This window comes from Rhynchophorus ferrugineus, unplaced genomic scaffold (genome assembly GCF_030347505.1).
Source record: "Rhynchophorus ferrugineus isolate W39M unplaced genomic scaffold, kcgeb_rfMv2 rfM1, whole genome shotgun sequence".
In the NCBI taxonomy this organism is placed as follows: Eukaryota; Metazoa; Arthropoda; class Insecta; order Coleoptera; family Curculionidae; genus Rhynchophorus; species Rhynchophorus ferrugineus.
Window position 1 is genome coordinate 69,699,308 of NW_027472580.1, and position 22,649 is coordinate 69,721,956.

General features: G+C 35.7%; 2 protein-coding genes and 1 non-coding gene across 4 annotated transcripts in view; 2 read left to right on the plus strand and 1 right to left on the minus strand.

The window, feature by feature from the left end:
- The window catches only part of Ypel (Yippee-like), a 229,224-nt gene that overhangs the window by 139,290 nt on the left and 67,285 nt on the right, over positions 1-22,649 (minus strand). The window lies entirely within an intron of this gene.
- Positions 8,226-10,819, plus strand: LOC143194127 (uncharacterized). Its single transcript, XM_076400712.1, has 2 exons — positions 8,226-8,647; positions 10,681-10,819. The coding sequence occupies exons 1-2, from the start codon at positions 8,255-8,257 to the stop codon at positions 10,753-10,755; spliced, it is 468 nt and encodes a 155-aa protein (XP_076256827.1). The 5' UTR covers positions 8,226-8,254; the 3' UTR covers positions 10,756-10,819.
- LOC143189374 (U6 spliceosomal RNA) lies at positions 20,881-20,987 on the plus strand. The gene has a single exon (XR_013003833.1). It is a non-coding gene; the product is annotated as a U6 spliceosomal RNA (small nuclear RNA).

Consider the following 22,649-nt stretch of genomic DNA (forward strand, 5'->3'; position numbering starts at 1 on the left):
ACTAATTTTGAAAAAATACTTCACACTGCTTTCTTCACATTACGCTGTAATCACTTTGACTTCATCACTTTTATTTATACTTCTATTCTATTATTTTATATTATTTCTTGTATCTATTTTATATTCTGTCTTTATCCCGTATGTTACTTTAAATCTTATCTAACAAAATAAATATTTTTTTTAATTACTATAGAAAAAACAAAAGTTTCAAGGAAAAATTGATTGAAAACAGAGTGATAAGATTTAAAAAATAGTATAGGCGTATAAATTAGTTTTAAATGTGTTTTTAATTTGAAGCTTTATTGTGAAAAATCGGTACAATATCTTTTATTTAAAGTATTCTCCATCGATAGCCGTTTCTTTTCCTCATCTTTCAGACAATTTACGGATTCTGCCTCGAAAGGACAATATATCTTTTTAGACTATTCACTAATCCAACCATTTTTTGGTAACTTCATAAGAAGTGAAACCAAGCTCAGACAGGTTACGACTTTGTAGGAACAAATTGTAATCAGAAGGAGCAAGGTAGGGCGGCAAGTGTTGCACTTCCAATTTTAATGTTTCGAAGTATGTTTTTACCGGTTTTGTAACCTGTACTCGAGCGTTATCATGTTGAAGAATAACATTGTTCTGTCTTTGCTCATATTCCGGCCATTTTTCGACCAATACTCGGCTCAAACGCATCAATTGTAGTTGATTTCATTGTTGGTTTTATCGACATCGCTGGTAATGCCTTTAAATCGTCTTCAAATTTCAGAATCTTCTTTATCCATGTTAAAATGACCAGTTTTAAAATGTCTAAACCAATATTTACATGTTGCAATCGATGCAGCATGGTTACCATAACCTTCATATATCATTCGCTGACCGCCTATTTCTTCAAATTGAAGCAAAAAAGTAAAACCTGCAAATGCGATATATTCGGTACAAATATAGACATATTTAATGCACTGAAGAAAAAATTGGCCAGTAACACCATCTGTTGTTACTCTATGTATCACAATTTAGTAAACATTTTAACCGTTTGGTTAAGTAATTTATTAACTGAAACACAAAAGCCTTGAAAACGTATAATCACGCTTCATCATGATATATAACAAATCAGATTCACCAAATGATTTGGTGAAGTATGTAACATGTTTGGTTAAATTTGATTTATCAAATGTCTGCAGCCTGTAACAGGTGGGGCAAAAGTCCCGCTACGATTTTGATTGCGCCCTATTTTGGTTATGTGACCTTTAGCTCAGTTTCGCTTTGAACATTGTGTTGTGTAGACGTCACCATTTAACCGAAATAATTTTTCACTCATAATGAAAAAAAAAACCAAATGAACTTTTTATAAAAACCAAACTTACTTATCCCTTTTTTGTGCAAAGTTATAGGCAATCAAAATGGTAGCGGCACTTCTACCCCACGTTGTATATGTCTGTATATGAGAGGTTTCAAACATTTCAAATGACGACCCTTAAGTGTTATTACTGAAGTCAAGTAAAAGAAACCAAGCAAACAGTTTAATATTGGATTTATATCGAAAATATCAAAAATAATTAACAAGTATTTTTTGAAAGTTGTGGTGAAGATTGGCTAAACAATTTTTTACTATAAAATTATATATATATATATATATATATATATATATATATATATATATATATATATATATATATTAATTAAAAATTACAATGTATAACACTGGATTCCTATTTGGGTTATTAAATATCACATATAATTTCAACTTTCTTATTTATACCAAAAATAACTCTTTTGTGGCTTTGTTAAAACACTTTTTAATCGACATCTGTATATTAAATTGTTAAATAGGTTTCCTATCGTTAATCTAATTCTGATGTCTTAAATGAACTCAATAACATTACCCTCACAAATCCCTTCCGACAATTTTGCTACTATTAGGTATAGTTTAGGCAGTATGAATCCGCATTCCTTAATTTTCAGGCCGAGATAAATACTGTTAGTATTTTGGATTTCATTTTCTAATATTCTACCACGCTTTGTAACAGCTGTTTTATTCATTCCTTTATATTAGATAATTCTTTAATCTAAAGTATTCTTTAGTATATAATATATTCTTTTATATAACATCGCGAACATCTAAAATAATAATAATGCTTTCTTTTATGATATAAGTTATGTATAGTCGCTTAATAAAGATAAAATAGGTATTTATGTGGGAATTTGAATTATATATTGTCTAAATTATCATTAAATAACACTATTATATTATTATTATTATTATAAAACATACTTTTACCACTTCGAAATTCAACTGAGCAAATGTTATTGTATGATAAAAATATATCATCTTTCTAGACAAACTTTAGCTATTTCCTTGATACATATTTGTTAACTTTTCTTTTGCGTGCTACTGGTAGGAAAAACTGATTTTATAACAACGAAATATGACGTGAATATTGAAAAAAATATCGAAATGCGCCAAGCAATCCAGGAGTTCTAATGTTATACAAAATACTGAAACGAAAGCGTGACGTCAGATGCAACTAAATGTTGTTTGACCAAATGTGGTGGACTAGTGTACATTTTTATTTTTACTAAAAAATACACTTTAATTTAAAAACTAGTAAGGTTTAAAATATTACGTATTTGATTTCACCCAATTCTTTGACAAGTTTTGGTATCAATGATTCATCATACTCAACAATAACATAAACTACATCAGGTGTGCTACAGGCAGTGCACATGTGATATACAACTATATCACAATGGCTCCATTTGCTAGTATCACTACTGTACAAGCAAGTTTTAAAACCTATATTGACCTATAAAATCTAGTTATGGGGATGTTCTGAGAAGTAGACCGCAGATTCAAAAGAATCAGACAATTTGATATTGTGAACAACAAAAAAACGCAGCAAAATATTAAGGCGTTAACATTTTTACTTTAGGGCTAAAATAAGGATCAATAGGTTCTGCTAGTTTTTGGTTGTAAAAACAAATTATAGGTTCGTCTAGAATGACTAGTTGCAATGTATTAATAAATAAAAATGTCAAGCAAACGATCAAATACATGTCTCTAAATAATCACTATATTTATTTGAAAGGATAAGGATAAAATGTCCCTGATTTGTTTTTAACATAAATATTTCTCTTTTACACAAATGTTTTATTGCTTATTACTACTATTATTATTAGTAAAAATTGAAATGTTTAATTGAAAAGCTAAATATTCTATTAGTGCAGATATATAATACCGCTGTTATTCATTTATTTTACATAATATTAGTACAACTAATATTTATATGAGACTAGGTGTTAAAAATCAGAATTTTACGACTCAATTTCTATGTTTGCAGATTTAAATTACGAACTTTCATGAATTAGCGAATAAGCCAAGAGAAAGACCCATGTTGCTTTTGGACTTATATAGGATAAACAAAGGAAATCTCTGAACATAAATATGTTCTATATATAAGATATTGCATACCCCTCAGAGAAGGACATTACTACCTGAAAAATTATTCGAAATATTATTGATAACTGCATATAACTATTAAGAACAATTAATTTAATAAATATCATTAATAATATAATACAATAGTACAGTAAATGATGGATAGCCATCTATGTCAATTATATTAACATTAATATATCTATATCAACATATGACAATCCATCAGCCTGTTCCATCCAGTATTTTAGTATATCTAGTAGTTTTATACTAATTATTAAGAGCAAACATTCTGTAAGAACAAATTTTTCTTCTGTTAATTTGTATATCACTTACCTACCTTATAGTATGACCTAACAGTTTCTGATTGTCTCTCTGTATAGTTGAACACTGTATATTTGGAAAAAGAAAAAAATTCACAGCTATATTTCAAGTCAACAAGACGAACGATCTGTTGTTGATTTTATTGTCTTGCGAACTACTTGTCTTAGTAATGATTTTGTTATCATCAGACCTTTTGGCGAAGCTAGGACGTTTTTTCCTTCACAGGGCACAGCAGAATAAAGGTCCTGAAGCAAGACGTATGATCGCGCTGGTATTTTTGGAAATTGGAGGAAAGTCTCCACAAATATGTAAATATTAAAGTGCTTTGAAGATCCTTTGAACAATTAAGTCAGTAAAAAGTTATAAAGAACTAGAACTCGTGAAAATGCGCGATAATGTTGGTGAACTACGATCAAGAGCTTGAAACACCACAACCAAATATGTAGTAATTTAAGCTATTCAATATAGTTAATTTTAGCATTAGGTCTATTATTATTTAAATAACTATATTGATTTTTATTCAATTATAAAAAATACCAGTCAAATTAAATGCAAAAAAACACGGAACAAATCAAGTAATAAAAAACAACGACTTTAATTTCCTGTAACAGCAATCCGGACGTAAACATCCAAGTTTAACTTGCCTTTTACCCCAAATTAATACGAACCTTGAAGCTAACTTTATACTAATTCATGTTACATCCATTCGCTTTCAAATTAAAATAACGAAAAAAGAACATAAAATGTTTCAATTTCATCAAGTGTTGTCGCATAAGGTATCCTAACAGACCGCTAATGTAGGCTGATTACCAGCAAAAAATCTTTTTAGAACTGCGCCAACAATTTTTTTTGGATTCCATATAACGAAAATAGAAAACGGAAATACTTCTTTACAAACGTGACATCAAATATTAATTTCCATTTATTTAAGCATAGAAATAATATATACTATGAATTAATTTTTAGAGATTTATTCTTCGAATTTAAAGTTTTATTTACGAGGGCAGTTTGATAAGCCAGTGAGTTTTTGAATTTCCCGCGTAGTAACTGTATAGCAACCCCTACAACTCTTTAGGCCATCATAAATACACCCGCATATAATTCTACCGTTGGCGACGCTCAGACTATAAAAGACCAGTACGACTACTTCTGTTTCTCAAAAACCTCATTAACAAGCAACTTTCAGAGCTTGCCAAAATCATCAACTCTATCCTGAGGTTAAATCATTTCTCAAAGAATTAGAAATATGCGCTTGCCACTGTTATTCCAAAAAAGAAAGCCAAGTCAAATCCATCTGATTACAGGCCCATCAGCCTGATTAGTTCATTCTTCAAACTTACGGTAAAAGCGATTTTACAGCATTTAACTTCACTGACACACACCATATGATCTCGAATTAATAATTCGCTTTCCGTGCCAGACACTCAAGCCTTCAACAAGCTGCCTGCGTCGCAGCAACCATTCACCAGGAACTTATGAAAAGTCGCCAAGCTGGAGCCATCTTACTAGATGTATCCAAAGCTTTCGATCAAGTATGGCACAACGGTCTAGTCTTTAAAGTGAACCAGCTACCTAATGACCTAATCTCCCTGATTGATTCATACTTGGCCGGTAGATCCTTTCAAGTAAAGAACGGCGATGCTCTCCTCTAAAACAGACCTTCGCAGGAGTCCCGTAAGGTGCCCTCGTAAGGACTAGCCCCAGATCTGTTCAACCTTTATATGGCGGATTTCCCACTTCACAAACATTCACACACAATATTTTATGCAGATTATACAGCTTTCTTCACCACCGGTTATAGTTCCGATGCCATCCGCCACAGACTCCAAGTTTTTCTACTTCTAAACATCCAAACATAAGGAAATAGTTGGGTAGTAACAGTTTGGGTCGAATGAAGAGGTGATCACTGAAACAAACGCCGATTTTGAGGGTATTGAAAGAATTTATTGTGTGTAAGAAATAAGAAAGTTGAACATACGCCGGACATAAACACATTTAGTTAAAAGGGGATTATGTCGAGAAATATAACATTTTTTGCGAAAAAATATATTTCATTCAAAAAGTCACTGATTTATCAAACTGCCCTCGTAAAATAGAGATATTTTTACTAAGGCAACACTTTACACCATCGATAGGAAAGACAAATTTACGTACTAGTTTCGAATTTAGTAACAGTCCCAAAAAAGATTTATTTGAGATAAGATTTTTATTTAAGAATTTTTTTCAGTCCCGACTCAATTATAAGCTTTTCTGGATCAAGAGACTGATCGAAGACTGAAATCCAACGTAACAAGAGCTTTCACCTCAGCTAAGAGCCACCGAAACGGCTATAAGCAAGCGCTTTCAGTCACATACCAACTGAGTGAAAAACTTTCAGAACAGATTATTTACAGGGCAAGGAATGAGACAAGAAACTGTTGTCCATCATTATCTATGACTTTCTCCAACTTTTAGACAATATACCAGTTCAGCGTTGAGAAATTCCTTGTATCTTGAGGAAATCCAAGAACATAGCCCCATTTTTGTTAAAACTGTTGCTCAGAAAACCCATCACTCATCAAAACGGGATAAGCCCCGATATTGGGACTGGTGAATCAGGCAAATAGAGAATGGGTTTCCATTTAAGCGTCTAATATAGATTTTAAAGAATTCGATTACATCTGTACTGCTATAAGGATGGCTTATTTAGTTTAGGTTACGAATCATATAATCGAAATATATTATTGCAAATTACAACACATATCGAAAATAACGACAAGATATTTTATATATTAGATATATTAGATTTCTAAGAGCATATGTTATATTGCGAGATTGATACGGCACTGGTTATTTAGAAAAATAAACGTCTGTCCGGCTGTAAGATGTAAGCGAAGAATATAAGTGAAGCTTTTAAAATTAAGAATTTTGTTCACATTAGAGTAGGGTTGGATCGGTAGTATCTCTACATCGTCAAGTCAACAGGTTGCTGCTTCTTTATGTTAATAAGATAATTCAATAATGTTTTCATTTTTGCTTTAAACCCTACATATACATGGTCAAAATAATATGAACCACTGACATAAACACAATATTTATTTATTGATAAGACGTTCAACCACCATTCGCTTTTAAAACAGCTGTAATTCTTCACGAAATAGATTTGTAGAATGTTCGGTAAATAGTTAAGAACGTTGAACCAAAACATCCATCATCATCAAAACTTAAAATCTACTCCTCATTATCTGCCCTAAAAGTCCGCCAAAACGGTTCAATTATGTTGAAGTTTGACGATTCAGATGATAAGGGAAAATGTTTTATGATATACTCCTTTTTTTTTGTTATTTTAAAGCTTTTACATTTCATAACTTAAACTTGGTAGAACTCCGGGGAGATCATAAAGCTATTAACCGAACTCAAATTATTTATTAAAAAAAGACAGGTTGATGCTGGACTGGCTATCGTTCCGCAGTTACTCGAAGTATTTTGTGGTGTAGTTAAGTGGAGGGCAAAAGTATTGCAACTAAAACTGCAGGTTACAAAAGTTGGACTAGAGGTGCTCAAAAACTTCTTAGATAAGCAATTCCAATTAGGAAATATTCACATTTTTTTAAACACCTAGTCCATGGGTCAGTAGTGGCCTAAAGTAGCTCAAATTCTTAGCCTAGGCTATCGGAATTTCGAGTCACTAAAACTTGGGAAACTATTCCACTATATGAGGCACATCGTGGAAATTTGTGTAAAAACAGTGCTATTAAGAAGATCATTCAAGGAAAACTAGCAAATGAAAGAACAACGATCAAGTACATGCGTTTGATCATTTTTAGGAGGGAGGAGTTATATCGTGAGATTGATACTTCCTTGGCTACCAATACTATAAATTCTAAGGAACAAGACATGTATAGTCTATTCAAAACAGTAGTGCCGCACGTCATCTATATGTGCCTGTCGAAAGTCGTAAATTCGTTTTATAGTCAGACAATATTTTCCTTATCATTTTATTCTTTTTAAAAACAGATAGAATGCTGTTTGTCGCCGAACATGTAATCCAATGAGCCTGTAAAAGTCGTCCGTTTGTAAAACGTCTGTCAAAAATTCTTTCAGAGTTCCGTGCTAGCTCTCGAAGAGAACGGTCGTGTCCGGTCTGCCGAACCTACCTGCGCTTCCGAGAATCACCCGAAACTTTCTCAAAGACGGTCGATCCGTTATCACGTTTCCACCAGTGCCTACTTCAAAAAAAAAAAAGCATCTGTAAGCGCCGAAAAGGCGCATTTACAGAAAACGTTTAACGTTTGTAAACGCCGAAAAGCGTTTTACAAGCGGGGCAATGGCGTCCCACACGCCAGAGCCAGCACCGCCTTCAGAAAGTTGCCGTCTAACAACCGACAAATGTGCCGATGATAGCCCTGACGATGCCCCGATGAGAGGTAATGCATCGAGTACCTAAAAATTGAAAACGCAGAGCTCAAAACTGAGGTTACCCAACTGCGAATACTGCTAACAAAGCAAGGAGAAGAGCTCTCCGCAATGCGGATGATGCTGCAAGACGCCCTTACTAAACCCACCCCGGCGCAGTTAGTACATCAACCTCAAGAGATAACAAATGAAACGACATCTCAACCGCTAGAAAATGAAGATCCGGATGATGGATTCACCGTGGTGGGAAAGAGGAAGAGGGGCCCCATCACCCCTCCACAACCAAGTCAGCTGTCGAAGGCCGTCGATAAGGCTAGACATGCAGCTGCAACCAAGCCGGCTGCCAAGCCGACTACCCAACCCATCCAGCAGAGAGCCAAGGCCAACTCGCAACCATCAACCTCCAGAAATGCCGTCAGATCAGCGTCCACCAAGCCGCTAACTAAGACAGCTACCCAGCCAACGCCCAAACCAGCGGCCGTCAAGACGACCCAGCCAATTCAGGTAAGTAGCCAGGCTATTAATTCACTAAATACATCGCCTCAAGCTACCACAGTTCCAAACACTTCGGGAACTGCCTCACAATCACCAACATCACTACCTATGCCAACTCTTTCGGCGAACCCAAATCCAACCACTGCTCCAAGAAAGGAAAAAATCCCACCCATTGTTCTTCGTGACACGAAAAAATATTCAGAAATCCTTAGAATTGCGAAAGATAATTTAATTAAAATTAAAATTACCGCAACTTTAAGCCGAAAGGACGGAACTCGCTTATTTGTACCAACTTCGAACGATTTCCGCAAACTGACCAAGCTTCTTGAAGACCGGAAATACGCATTTCACTCCTTCTGCCCTCCTTCTGAAAGGGCAATACGAGTCATCATCCGCAACATCCCAACGATTGTAACGGTTGACGAAGCCAAAGAACACCTTATTTCGCAAGGTTTCCACCCAAAATCTCTTCAAAGGTGGAAACTTAAATCAGGCGAAGACCTTCCCATAATACAGGTCGTTGTTCCTAACGAAGAAAGGAACATCATTAATCTCACCAAAATAGGCCTGTCAATCGTGAAAGTCGAACTCCAGCGAGGCAACGGCCAGCCTGTGCAGTGCTACAACTGCCAGCTGTTTGGCCATTACAGCTCTCGCTGTAGAGCGCCTCCCCGGTGTGTCAAATGCGCCGGACACCATGAAACCCGTTTGTGCACCAAGGTACGCGATGAGCCACCTAAATGCAGCAATTGTGGAGACCCACACACAACCAACTACACAGGCTGTAGCTGTAGACCTGCTCCCAGGAATCTTAGACCAACCCAATCCAGACAAGCCTCCGGCAACACAAACTCTGCGTGGACCAACCAGGGAGGCAGGAGGTTAGCTCAAAAGCTGGCCTCCTCCAACCAGGCGGCTCCCGCCAATATCCCAGCCCCAGCCCCAATGCAACCTTCTGCACTGCCAGCGGGTCTTCCAACTACCTTCACACTGCAGCAGATGCTCAGCATCCTGCAGTTCATTCAATCCCAACAATTATTTTCCAATGTAACCGCCTAAGCGGCAACCCCCCTTTCCCATCTAGCTTTCAGCAACTGTTTACTCGTCAAAATGGCTGCTTCCAAAGTTCTTAAAATCATGTCGTGGAATGCCAACAGCTTACGCGATAAAAAAGTGGAGCTGGAACTCGTTCTTTCGTCTTCAGACATCGATATAGCACTTATCCAGGAGACTCTCCTAAAACCCTCTCATCGTTTTTCCCTTCTAAACTACACGGTTTACAGGAATAACCGTATCCCAACTCGCGGTGGCGGAACTGCTATACTAGTCAAAAAAGGAATTAAACACAACCTTCTGCCTTCAATTGTATCGTCACCAAATATCGAGTCCACCTCTATCCAGGTGGAAACTCAGGATCGTCCAATCGCGATCACCTCTCTGTACAGGAAATGCTCCACACATGACTCGTCTGCCTTCAAAACGCTCTTTGACGGCCCAACCTCAAAAATAATCGGTGGAGACTTCAACGCTCACCATCCCATGTGGGATTGCGAGCGCGCAAATCGAGCAGGCAACGACATCGCAGCACTGATTGCAAACTTAGGGCTTGGTCTCGCCCTGCCGGATGAGCCTACCCATCACCCCGCTATTGGACAACGGGGCACTCCACGCATTCTGGATTTTTTCATTCTCTAGAACATCAATCGTCCTTGTGATGTACAAGTTCTCGACGAGTTACATTCGGACCATCGTCCGATAATATTAACTCTCGGGGATTGTTGTGCAATCGAAATTCCTCGCTTCAAGGCCATAAAGAAAACCGACTGGAAGAGATATCAGGAAATTCTCTTGGAATCCGGTCCAATCCCGAAGATTGATCGACCTGACCAACTCGAGCGTGCCGTGTCGAAGCTAACACGAGACATCCAGTCCGCCTATCACAATTCATCATTCGAAGTTCCATCTTATTCAAACTCTCAAAGTGAGACAGTTCCTGAAGGCATCAAGTCACAGATCAGACTCAAAAATCGTCTCTATCGCAGAGCTCGTGCCACCCTCAACTCGGCAGACAAAAGGGAGGCCAACAGAGTAAAACGAGAAGTGAAGGAATCCATTAAAGCCTGGCGATCCGAGAAATGGAACTCATTTCTAGCGGACCAAAGACTGGATGGCCCCGCAACTTTCTGGCAACTCTCTAAAAGCCTCGTGTGGAAGGTGCAAAACGTCATACCCCCCTTAAAGTCAGCGGAGACAGGAACTTTTGCAGTCACCGACCGCGAAAAGGCCGAGCTCCTCGCTAAAACCTATGAGGCCCAAATGGAACGCCTCCCTCCTGCTACAAATATAAACGCTGCTGACAACGACGAAATCATTAGGAATTCCAACTCCGTTCGTTCGCAAGTGACTCCGAGTTATCTTTTAAACCATCTAGTCACTCCTAAAATACTCACTCAAATGATCAGCAAGATTCGGAATAAGAAGGACCCGGGTTTCGATAATATTTCGATAGCCCAACTTAAAAATCTTCCCTACAAGCAGCTCGCCGAACTAAGTAATATCATCAACGCCATTCTGAGGCTGCAACACTTTCCATCCATATGGAAACATGCATTCATCGCAGTTATCCCCAAAAAAGGAGCTAAGTCATCACTACAGACACTACAGACCTATCAGCCTACTAAGCTCCATTTCCAAGCTGGCTGAAAGAGCAATTCTTTATGCCCTCAATGATTTTACGAAGACAAACAATATCATTCCAGATGAGCAATTCGGGTTCCGCGCTAAACATTCAGCCGTTCATCAGGCCCATCGGTTGGCAGCAAAAATCAACTGTGCTTTTAACCGACGTGAAAGACTTCTTGGACTTGGTCTTGGAGCGGTCTTCTTGGACCTAACCAAAGCCTTTGACAAGGTTTGGCACGAAGGCTTAGTGGCGAAATGCGTCCCATTAGGTCTACCTGATGACCTAACAGCTCTTATCAAATCATTTCTGTCAGGACGATCGTTCCAGGTGAAGATTAAAGATATTCTCTCTAGCCGGAAAACCATCGACGCAGGAGTTCCACAAGGCTCCCCCCTGGCACCCGCTCTATTTAATATTTTTCTTTCAGATATCCCTAGGAGACTACAAGTTGAGGCTGCTTTTTACGCAGACGACACTGCTTACTTTGCTTCTTCAAGAGTAGCACCGCACATCCGAAGCAGACTCCAAAAACAACTCGATGAGACGGTCCAGTGGTTACATTTCTGGAGGTTGCAGGTCAACCCACAGAAAACCCAGGCCATCCTCTTCCACAAGAAGCGTTTTCCACCGAGCATTTCGCGTCTTAAAATCGATAACGCCGAAATCCCATGGTCAGAAGAAGCCACCTATCTCGGTCTTGTCTTCGATCGCAAATTTAGGTGGAATTCCCACATTCAAAAGTCCCTCCATAAAGGTCAAGGTATTGTTAATTTGCTGTTCCCGCTTATCAACAGAGCCAGCAGGCTTCCTCTATCTATAAAATCTCTCCTGTACAAGATGCTGGTTCGTTCTATACGGCTCCAGTGTCTATCTAAAATACGTCTCCCCTAGCCAGGTGGAACGTCTCCAAGTGTTTCAAAACAAAATTCTCAGGAGAATTATTAATGCCCCATGGTTCGTCAGGAACAATCAAATTCATAGAGAAACAGACGTCCCCCAAGTTCACGATTTTATATCCGAGGTTTATTCGAGATATTTCTCCACTCTTCGTCTCTCGGACAATAGATGTATTACCGAGCTGGCCGATATTTTAGGCCAATAACTCATTCGGCTCTTCGTAGCCTTATTCTATCACAGCCGACACTACCCCGTCGTGCTCTAACTCCTAATTGTCTCGACCTTCTCCGGCGAGCGATTAACTCATGTACCGCAAGCTGCGTGGTGTGATAACGACGCCACGTCCTTGCCTGGCCCTTGTGCCTCTTAACGGTGTTACCGGTTACGGGCACCTTCCTTACTAACAGTAAGAAGTATCAGTTAGGGTCATTGGATCAGCTGATAGGGTGGGGTTTAGTGGGTAGCCCAGAGGCAGCCTCCACATAACCAGTCCAACTCGCTTATTCTTGCGGGTCTTCCCGACCAGGTATCCGTAACAGGATTCCCCTACCCGGTTCCAGGCCAAAAAAAAAAAAATTCTTTCAGAGAAAATTGTTAATCTGGAAAGCATCCATAAAAAACTGAAAGATATGCAGCTATTTGAGGGGATGTAGACCATCCCTTCATACACTGCTCGGTAATATAGGATTTTAAAAAATATATAAACGTTGGAATAACTACCGATTAGGTTTTGTTAGTCATAATATTTATTAATAATTCATTGCAGACATATAGTCCTTCATTAAGTCCAAAGGTGTTAATAATAGAGAAATGAAGCATAACTTGTTTTTGCAGTGGTTTTAAAAGATCAGCTTTAAAAGAACTTTTAGGAACCATCAGTTATTGTTATGGACAATTCACATCATCAGTGCATCAACAAAGGCTGCAATTAAGGAATGTCTTAAAGTACATATAATAAGTTTTGAATAAATCATGTTAGAGAATGAACTATTTCAAATTGTTACTCGGTTCGAAATAAGCAGCTTAGTTATTTAACTTGAGTAGTGATTCTGAAAGTGACAGAGATTCGATGCTGACAATTACCAAGACAGGCTGATGAAAGAGGAAACAACTAAATATCAGTATATAATTAATATGCTTTAACTGTAGGAAATTGGATTATAGAATGTGAAAGCTTTATGTGCATGTGCGTTATTGCTGAACTATAAATGTTTGGTTAAAAAGTATGAGGGGAGAAATAATACTATACTAATAGTTTTGGAGATACGGCAAATGTATTAAGGACAATGCAGTGACTAAATCTAGTTTTATCAAGAAAGATGTATACAGTTAGTAACAGAACAAAATAAGGAGAAATACAATCAAAATAACTTTACATGAAAACATTCCATCGAAGGAAACAAGAACTAGGCACAAAATGTAATGCTCTCTAATAAAAGTAAAACACATTATTCAGATATACAATTGTTAATTGGTAGATTAGACCTTCGGGGGATACCGCTACTAAAACTCTTCCTATACTAGTGTGGAAAAAAGTTTAATGCAAATATAATAAAACAACTCTAACCTTTAAATTATTGTGTCTATATAGATGTGCTATAATGTTAAAATAAACTAATTTTTTTTATAACATCTTTATTAGATACGCTTAGTACAATCTTAATTTACAATTAATTTATTACTAATTTTCCTATATACTTGGATTAATTAACAAGCAAGACGAGTGCGAGAAAATACATCAGTATGTATTCCTCAATTATAAACTTATAATTATTTATTAATTATTAACTTGTAGCTATAGTTTACACTAAATGTATACACTTTATATAAGTCCGTATGGTTTTGTTCGTTTCAATCTCCTGACATCCTGCGCGCTGTCCAGCAGTTGTATTGCTCCCACGTTAGTATGATTTAGTAATCTTCTTTCATGTTTCAAGGCGAAATCTTGATAACTTCGCAAAACCATTTGATTTCCAGGTCATCGTGCAGTTCTTCATTAGTTACATAGCGATAGGCATTGGTAATCAATCAAAGAACCTTGTTTTGACAGCGTTGTATGACTAGTTGATTTGAATTGTTAGTGTAACCCCATATTTGCACCCCATAGATCCAAATTAGCTTTATAATTGTATTATAGATCAACCTCTTTGATTTTAGATCAAGTTGAGAGTATCCTCCGACTAACCAGTATAGTTGTTTTATTTTGGTTCTAATATGTTTTACTTTTTGTCTAACGTGATGCTTCCAATTTAATCTACCGTCAAGATGGATTCCAAGGTATTTAGCTCATTCTGCTTCAGGAATCGAACATCCATTGAGTGATATAATTAAGTTTTTATTATTTCGCCTCAGTGCAAAATTAACGTGGACAGATTTGAAGCTATTAAGTTGAATTTTCCAATCTTTCGTTCATTTGTAGATTTTGTTGACTGCCACTTGCACTTTTTCTATTGCCCTAATAATTGTATCGTCAGCAAAGGTTTCAAGAAGCGTTTCTTTTGTTGTTGGAATGTCAGCAGTGTAGAGTAGATACAGGAGAGGTCCTAAGACGCTACCTTGTGGAACTCCAGCCGAGATATTTTTAAATGTCGAGAACGCTATTTCGTGCGATACTCTAAATTTTCTTCCGAATTACTATGACTTCAACAATTGACAATAGTTACGCGGTAACAATTTGCTCATTTTACAGATTAAACCCAAATGCCAAACCCGATCAAAAGCTTGTTACACATCCAGGAATATTGCAGGGCAGTATTTCTTTTCCTCAAAGGCTCTTTCAATAGCCGCAGTTACTCTGTGCACTTGATCGATTGTTGAATGGTGATTTCGAAAACGAAACTGGAAATCTGGTATTGTTACCAAATGTATAACACATTTAAATATCAGTTTCTCAAATAGCTTTGATATTGCAGGTAGTAGCGAAATAGGTCTGTAAGATTCGACTTGTTCTGCAGGTTTGTCAGGTTTTTTGAGCATAATTATTTGTGCAACTTTAAAGCATTCCGGGACATGCTTCAGCCTTAAACAGACATTAAATATATATGTCAACACGATGATTGCTTTTTCGTGGCAGTTCTTTCAATAATCCAAGTGAAATGTCATCTATGGTGGTGCCTTTTTAGGATTGAGGTTATCAATTTCAGTGGCAACTTCCAGTGGAGAAATTAGATTTAGATCTACATCGGGTAGATTCTATATCATTAGGTCGAAATATGTTAGCTATATATTGTGCTAACAATTCAGCTTTTTCATTGTCGCGTCGAACCCATTCATTTCGATAATTTTTAATTGGCAGTACTCGAATAATTGGTCTTTTAAAATGTTCGAGTTGCTTTTCCGAATAATATTTGTCTGCTTGTGGGATTAATTCATTTACATACTTTTGAAAGCAATTCTGTTTATATTCTTTGATCTTTTGATTCGTCTGATTACTAATTCTATTAAAAGTAGTTATGACTGCAGCATTTCTGGTTCTGTGCCATACTCTTCTAGCTTTTCGCCTTTCTTTTATCATTTCTCTAATTTCGAGGGGGTAAAGTACTTCATATTCTGATTTCTCTCTTGCTATTGGGGTAGCATCTTTTGCAGCTAACCGAATTTGTTCAGTTATATGTTTGGTTTTGATCAAAGATCATCAGCACAAGATCATCTATAGTTTTAAGTCTTACTTTTAAACTGATTTGTTCCTGTAGTATTAATCTGAATTTGTCCCAGTCGGTATACTTGTTGGTAAGATTAGGCTTTTTGCTTTTCTTAGAATTGTCGCGCCCAGTGTTAACAATACAGATGTAAGATCGCACAAGCTTTCTGTACTAATTTGATTTAATGAGATGCCTTTTGTAATGTAGAAATCCAGCAGGTCTGGGACTTTATTTCTGTGGGCCAGTAAGTGGGTTCGCGCCCTGAATGATAATTACAATTTGTAAGGTTAATGGCTTTGAGTAATTCGTTTCCTTTTCCAGGTGTTATTATTCGTGAACCCCAAGCTGTATGTTTAACATTAAAGTCTCCACCAATAATAAACCTTGGGCCTAATTTTGAAAAGATATCTTTATATTGTTGTTGTGTCATTTTATGTCTTGGTGGACAATATATAGCGCCAATATTTATTTCAGCCCCGTTTTTTTCGATACTAATTATCGTAGCTTTTATAATTATCATTTTTAATCTCTTCTTGTTCGAAATGTTGTATATTTTGTTCAATTATTAAAGCTGTTCCGCCTCGAGCCCGTTCACTGGGTGTAGTGTCCAGTAAGCATCATAACCCCGTATTTTAATATAGTTTTTTTAGAAAAATGTGTTTCAGATATGAGAGCTGTATCTATGTTATTTGTTTTTAAGAATAATTCGAGATCCCAGACTCTTTGATTTAGTCTAATAATTAAGTTCTAATTCTTAAAAATTAATTACTCATTTTTGTTTTTCTGTAGCTTGTTTTGGGTAGGTTTCCCCAATCCGGATTTCTCCAATTTTTCCACCCTGTCTGCTAACTGACTGAATTTCTGTCTCATTTCAATCTGGAATTCTTTGAGCAATTTCATCATGTCGCTCGTTGGCCGCAGCTTTCTGCGGTTTCATATCTATTTGTTTATCATTTGATATTTTTGTGGCGTTTATATTTTTTATCGAAGGTCTTACGGTTTCTTGGGGTTTTTTATTTTCAACGGTAGATGTTGTTTCAGAGTTTTTGGGTTTGTCAATTTGTCTTAAGCGTTGCTCTGCTGTAATTTTCATTGGCTGGAGTTCTTTTTTTTTTGATGCAGTATGCACATCCTTTTAATTAGCAGGGTGACCTTTTTCATTGCACAACACGCATGTCGCTACACTATTGCGTTGTTTTCTGCACTGAGTTGTGTGATGTTTACCGGAACATTTCACACATCTTGGTTCCCTACTGCAAATATTTTTAGTGTGTCCAAGATTTTGACAGTTTGTGCATTGTGGTATATTATTATTTTTCACAGTCTAGTAAATAATTTATGTCATATATATTTTTATTATTTTCGATTTGTGTCATGTTTACGTAGAACAACGGAAAAGTTTTAATTTGTTTTTCACCATTTACATTAGTTGTCTTTTTCGCTATAGGCGTGACGGTCACTACTTCGTGCTCGCAAGCCCGTAATTCCAATTTAATATCGTCCTGATTTGTTGTGGACGGTAATCCTCTAATGACTACTCTATACCACTTATAACTTTTTAACTGATAAGTGTGGTATTCGAGTTTATTGAATGAATTGTTTTTCTTCATCTCAATGAAATGCTTTTTTACATTCCTGTAGTCCGCTTCATTACTAAGGGTTACGTTAATATAATCGTTAGATAAAGCTTTAAACTGCACTTGGTCAGAGGCTACTCCCTTTATTTGTGATCTAAATAAATTTAAATTGCCAACATTGCTTACCTTGATCGGAGGGGGCAGAGGGATTTTGTCTTCTTGCTTCTTCTTTTTTTAATATTTATAGCACTTTTTGCGGTTGGCGAAGGCGTCATCTCTGACTTCTTCCTCTTTTTATCCTTCTTGTTTGTTACTTCAGTCTTCATCGGTGTAGTCTTCTACATAATTAGTATGCTTTTTGGTGTATCTTGCGTGTGACCTTGCAGTTGCAAACGGATAGCAGCCATATCCTTAGATAATTGCAACAGTTGTTGGTTCAGACGCTCGTTATTCGTTCTTAATTCCCCGTTTTCTTTCAATAATATATTCAAATCCATGTTGTTGTCCATCATATTATACAGTTATAATTAAATGTTTTTTTCACTAACCTTGGAAAACGTGGAACGTCTTTTGTTTGAGAGCACGTACTTCCTTCACTTTGGGTTGGCCATTTCACCGTATCCCGTATCTGGGAGTTCTTTGAAACCGTTAACCGAAGTTGACCGTAAAAAATATATAGATGTATTTTTGTTTGATATTTAAGGAGACTCGTATTCGGGAATGAAAAAACACGTCTTGACTCTATGCAGGTCGGGAACGAACTTAAAAAACTATATTAGATAACATTTTTGTTTCATTATTTTATTTATATTAAAAATTTTTTATATATCAAAGTCAAAATGTACTAAAACTCAGATTTCACGCGGTAACATTGCAAGATCACGTCATATGTTTATGTAGAGATTGGTGGTGTGATGAAAGAGACGTCTATAATTGTGGTATTTTATGGTAAAATAGAATTAAATCCTCAGTATTGTTTTATTCTCGCCACTCAACAAGTCGCCACTTCTTTCCGTAAAATTCAATAGTTTTTAAAGTAAAATAAAAGTTTTTGTTGTTTTAAACTCCTCACATTTCATAAATTATTTAATAACCACCAATAGTCGACAAACTAATTTTGTATAGTAAAAACTAAATGTAAAATACAAAACAAAACCTATTACACATACGCACGTATACAGAATACTCCCAATATTTTATTTTTACGATTTTATTTCATATAGGTCATAAGGCGTAATTTTATCAAAATTTATTTGCACGGCATTCCCCGCTCTTAAATAAAGAGACAAACCAATAAATATTTGGATAAAAGCGTACTCGGGAGGTTTTGTCGACAGGGTCAACAGATTTCTCCTTGCGAGGCTTCAGATTAGGTTATGTAAATATTTGGAATGATACAAACAAGCTACAGACATCTTTATAACTTCCAGGCAGAGAGTCGAAAGAAAAAATATCAAAACATTTATGTTTTATATCTCTATATATCCTATATTGTTTAAATATAATTCTAAAGAATATGCTTTAATAAATAAGATACCAGACTGAGACAAAAATATGTTTCTTGTATTGTTAAATCATATCAGCCTATCTTGAAGCTAATATTAGACCTACTTTTCTGAATGATAACAAAGGCGTTATTTATACATATTAAGCAAAATTATGGTGTCACTGTTATTATCTGGTTCCCCTCTTTTGCATTAAGAGAGTGAACTCTATACTCAATTGCAATTGCCTTTCTATAACCACCCTAAAAGTTTATACTATTATTAAAATATATTCACGACTTTTATATAATTGTGACCTTTTTATTTTACACATCATACCACTTCTTTAATAAACTATTTTTTAGGGTCCTTATTATCAATTAGGGTTCATCTCGACTGGTGAGTAACCAACAAAGATCAAGATGAGGCAAGAATGAAAGATCGAGATCTAGAGGGACGGAAAATGTCATTTAGAATAGTTTTAACACCGCAATTTCGTTGCTTGATAGGAAAAGGAAAATATTTCTATGGCGTATTTAAGTTTCCAAATGCAAAAAGTCATGGGATAGTCTAAGATAATCATTCTCAACGACGGAGAAGCGGAAAATTCCATACATAAAGTCTTGCTGTGCATGTAATTGGATCAGCAAGGTGTAGTGTATTACGAACTGATAAAATCAAATAAAACTGTTACTGCAGATATCCACCCACACCAAATATCAAATTAAACGACATGTTGTTGCAAAAAAATACCCACAATAGTGAGTTAATTATCACAAATTCATCATTTTGCATGACAACGTTCTGTCACATGTTGGGAACCTTCACAACTGGAAAATGGGGAAAAGTTCTAGAAAATGATGGAAAATATTTTGATAAATATATATAGCGCCATATTTTCTCAAAAAATACTTTATTAAGACGAAAAAGAATGATCAGAATACATGTAAGTACCTAATATTATTGAAATATATTGACTATGCTCACACAAGAAGATCTTAATCTATCTAGATGTTAGTTTGTAATGATAAAATTAATGGTATCTACTTTATCAAGACACTATCTCGTAAATAAAATAATTTAGAACATGATTTCTATTTTGACGTTTTTTACGTAAATCTATATCATTGCAACATATTTGTGAAATGTAATTGTTCCTGCTTATAGTAGTGACTTAGAAAAAATCAGTGCTTATAAAATGGGGTAAGTTTTTTGGGCTATTTTTAAAGTATATGTAGCACTATTAAGCTTAATTTTTTAGCGGTAATCATGTTCAACGAAGTTCTAACTATTAGCACTGGAGCTCATAAATGGGTGTCAAGGAAGATCGGCCAACTCGAGAAAAGAATTTAAAAGGTTAATTGTAAATTATAAGGCTCAAATAGAATATATATAGATCAGAAATGAGGATGTGCATGTTAAGTACGTTTGTAAACTTTGTCTCAGGCTTTTTCTAGAATGTCTATGATGAATGAATTTGTCTAGAATTTTTTCTCAAAATCGATATAATACCTCAGGTTCTATTTAAACAATTTAGTAGAAATGTTTCAATATCCTTCTGTATCTTGGGGGGACAAATCTTGAAAATATTTTTCGTCAATTCGAAAAGTACAAAAAAGGTAGTTGCAAGATTCGAGTCATATGTCTCTCTTATATATTACAGAAGCTCGTGGGGTTTGGTTTGGTACGAGTAGCTATATTGTTTCTACGTTGCTGATATTTATAACCTTATTTCATATTTTAAGGCTAAATCATCTATAATGTTATAAATCCACTAGATTTCGAAATAATTCTGCTGTTCTTCGTTGGTTACATAATAAATAAATGATTGATAAACCAATCTTTCTGATTTTAGGTCAAGTTGGGAGTATTTTCTGACTAACCGGTACATTTCCTTGATTTTGAGTCTGTTCTGCTCTGCTTTCTATCGAACATAATGTGCATAACAAAAATGTTTTTAGTACTCGCTTCGGCGGAACATATACTAAAATTAGAACGATACAGAGAACATTAGCATGGCCCCTGCGCAAGGATGACACGCAAAATCGTGAAGCGTTCCACATTTTACGCCCCAAACTTGATTATGGAAGCCTTCATCGCTAATCGCAAAAACCAACTCAACCAAGATGCTATTCTACATGTCCATTAGGGGAGCCATTACAGCAATAAAATAATAAATCTGTCATGTAGGGCATGATGTTTCAAAGACCAGTTATTTAAGGTTATAAAGATGATCAACCTAAATACAGATAAACTTAACGTCTCCAGCTTCACAAATCTCCCGCCATGGATGTTTCCATCGCTGCCCACAGATAGATCTCTAACGATTCACAGCAAGGATAATTTTGGTCCTAGAATCAAGGGCCTGTTTGGTCATCTTCTATCGCTGTATCCAAGCCATAAAGTTTTGTACACGGATGGTTCCAAATCGTCCGAGGCAGTAGGCGCAGCTGTTTTTGGATCCTCTAGAATAGAAACTTACAAACTTCATAAACATTCATCCATACTATCGGCAGAATTAACAGCCATCTGGAAAGCTCTACAGATTGTATTGGAGGTTGAGTCTGGCAATTGGTTGATTTGTACCGATTCCCTGAGCTCTATCCTGGCAATTGAAAATGCAAATTTTAGACACCCTATTATCGTTGGTATCGATAACATCTATCACAATCTTGTTGAACGGAAAAGAAGAATATCAATTATTTGGGTCCCCAGTCATGTGGACATAGATGGTAATGAGAGAGCAGACAAAGCAGCTAAAGAAGCCACTCTAAGTGGTACATATATTCCTAACTTTCCATATTATAAGGATCTATATCCCATTACTACCATTAAATCGATAGTCTTGCTCAATTAGAGCGGGACTTGCTGAAGGGCGATAATAAATTGTGGTTTATTAGCAAGATTTTTTTACTTCTATGATATTATCTACTAATAGGTATAAGCAGGTCCTGTTAAATAGGCTAATGATCGGGCATTGTCAGTTCTCACCTTCATATCTTAAGTTAATTTCATTTATGTATTTATTTTAATATTCTATCTATCTATTGATATATTTTAAATGTATAATATTTATTTATGTTTTATCTCGTTTTATATATTGATTCATTATTATTTTATTTATACAATTTGTGTTTGTATCGTATATGTATTTGATACATGTTTATTCTGTTTTGATTTTGTCAACAAATACTTAATAATATATATATCACTGTGCTAATAAAGTAAATATACGTTTAAGTCACCAAATAACACAACAGTGTTGAAATTACTATAATTAAAAAAAAAATTATTGTATTCTTTGCTCAGAATTTAAAATTTTGGTCCCTTAAACCAGACTAACCCCTTAATAGAGAAGCTAACAAAGAGAGAAAAATTGTATTTATGATACAATCAACTACAAAATAAATTAAACCAAACTACTAAATCATAATCAATTTATTCTATACAGGTATGCGACGAAAGCTTTCGTTTTTTTTTTGTTATATTTTTAACGTGTTATACATATCGTGGTTCATATAAATATAATAATAAAAAAAAATTAAACACGGGTGAATTATTAATGCTACCCATGCGATTGTTCGGCGTGAGGCGCAAAAAGAAGCGAAACGACGGCTTTCAAGTGGGAAAACATAATATAAAAACTAACATGGTCTATTTAAAAATGCTGAACAACAATAACCTTCGAGTTAACAATGAGCACTTTTTTCGAAATAATTTATTATGGGG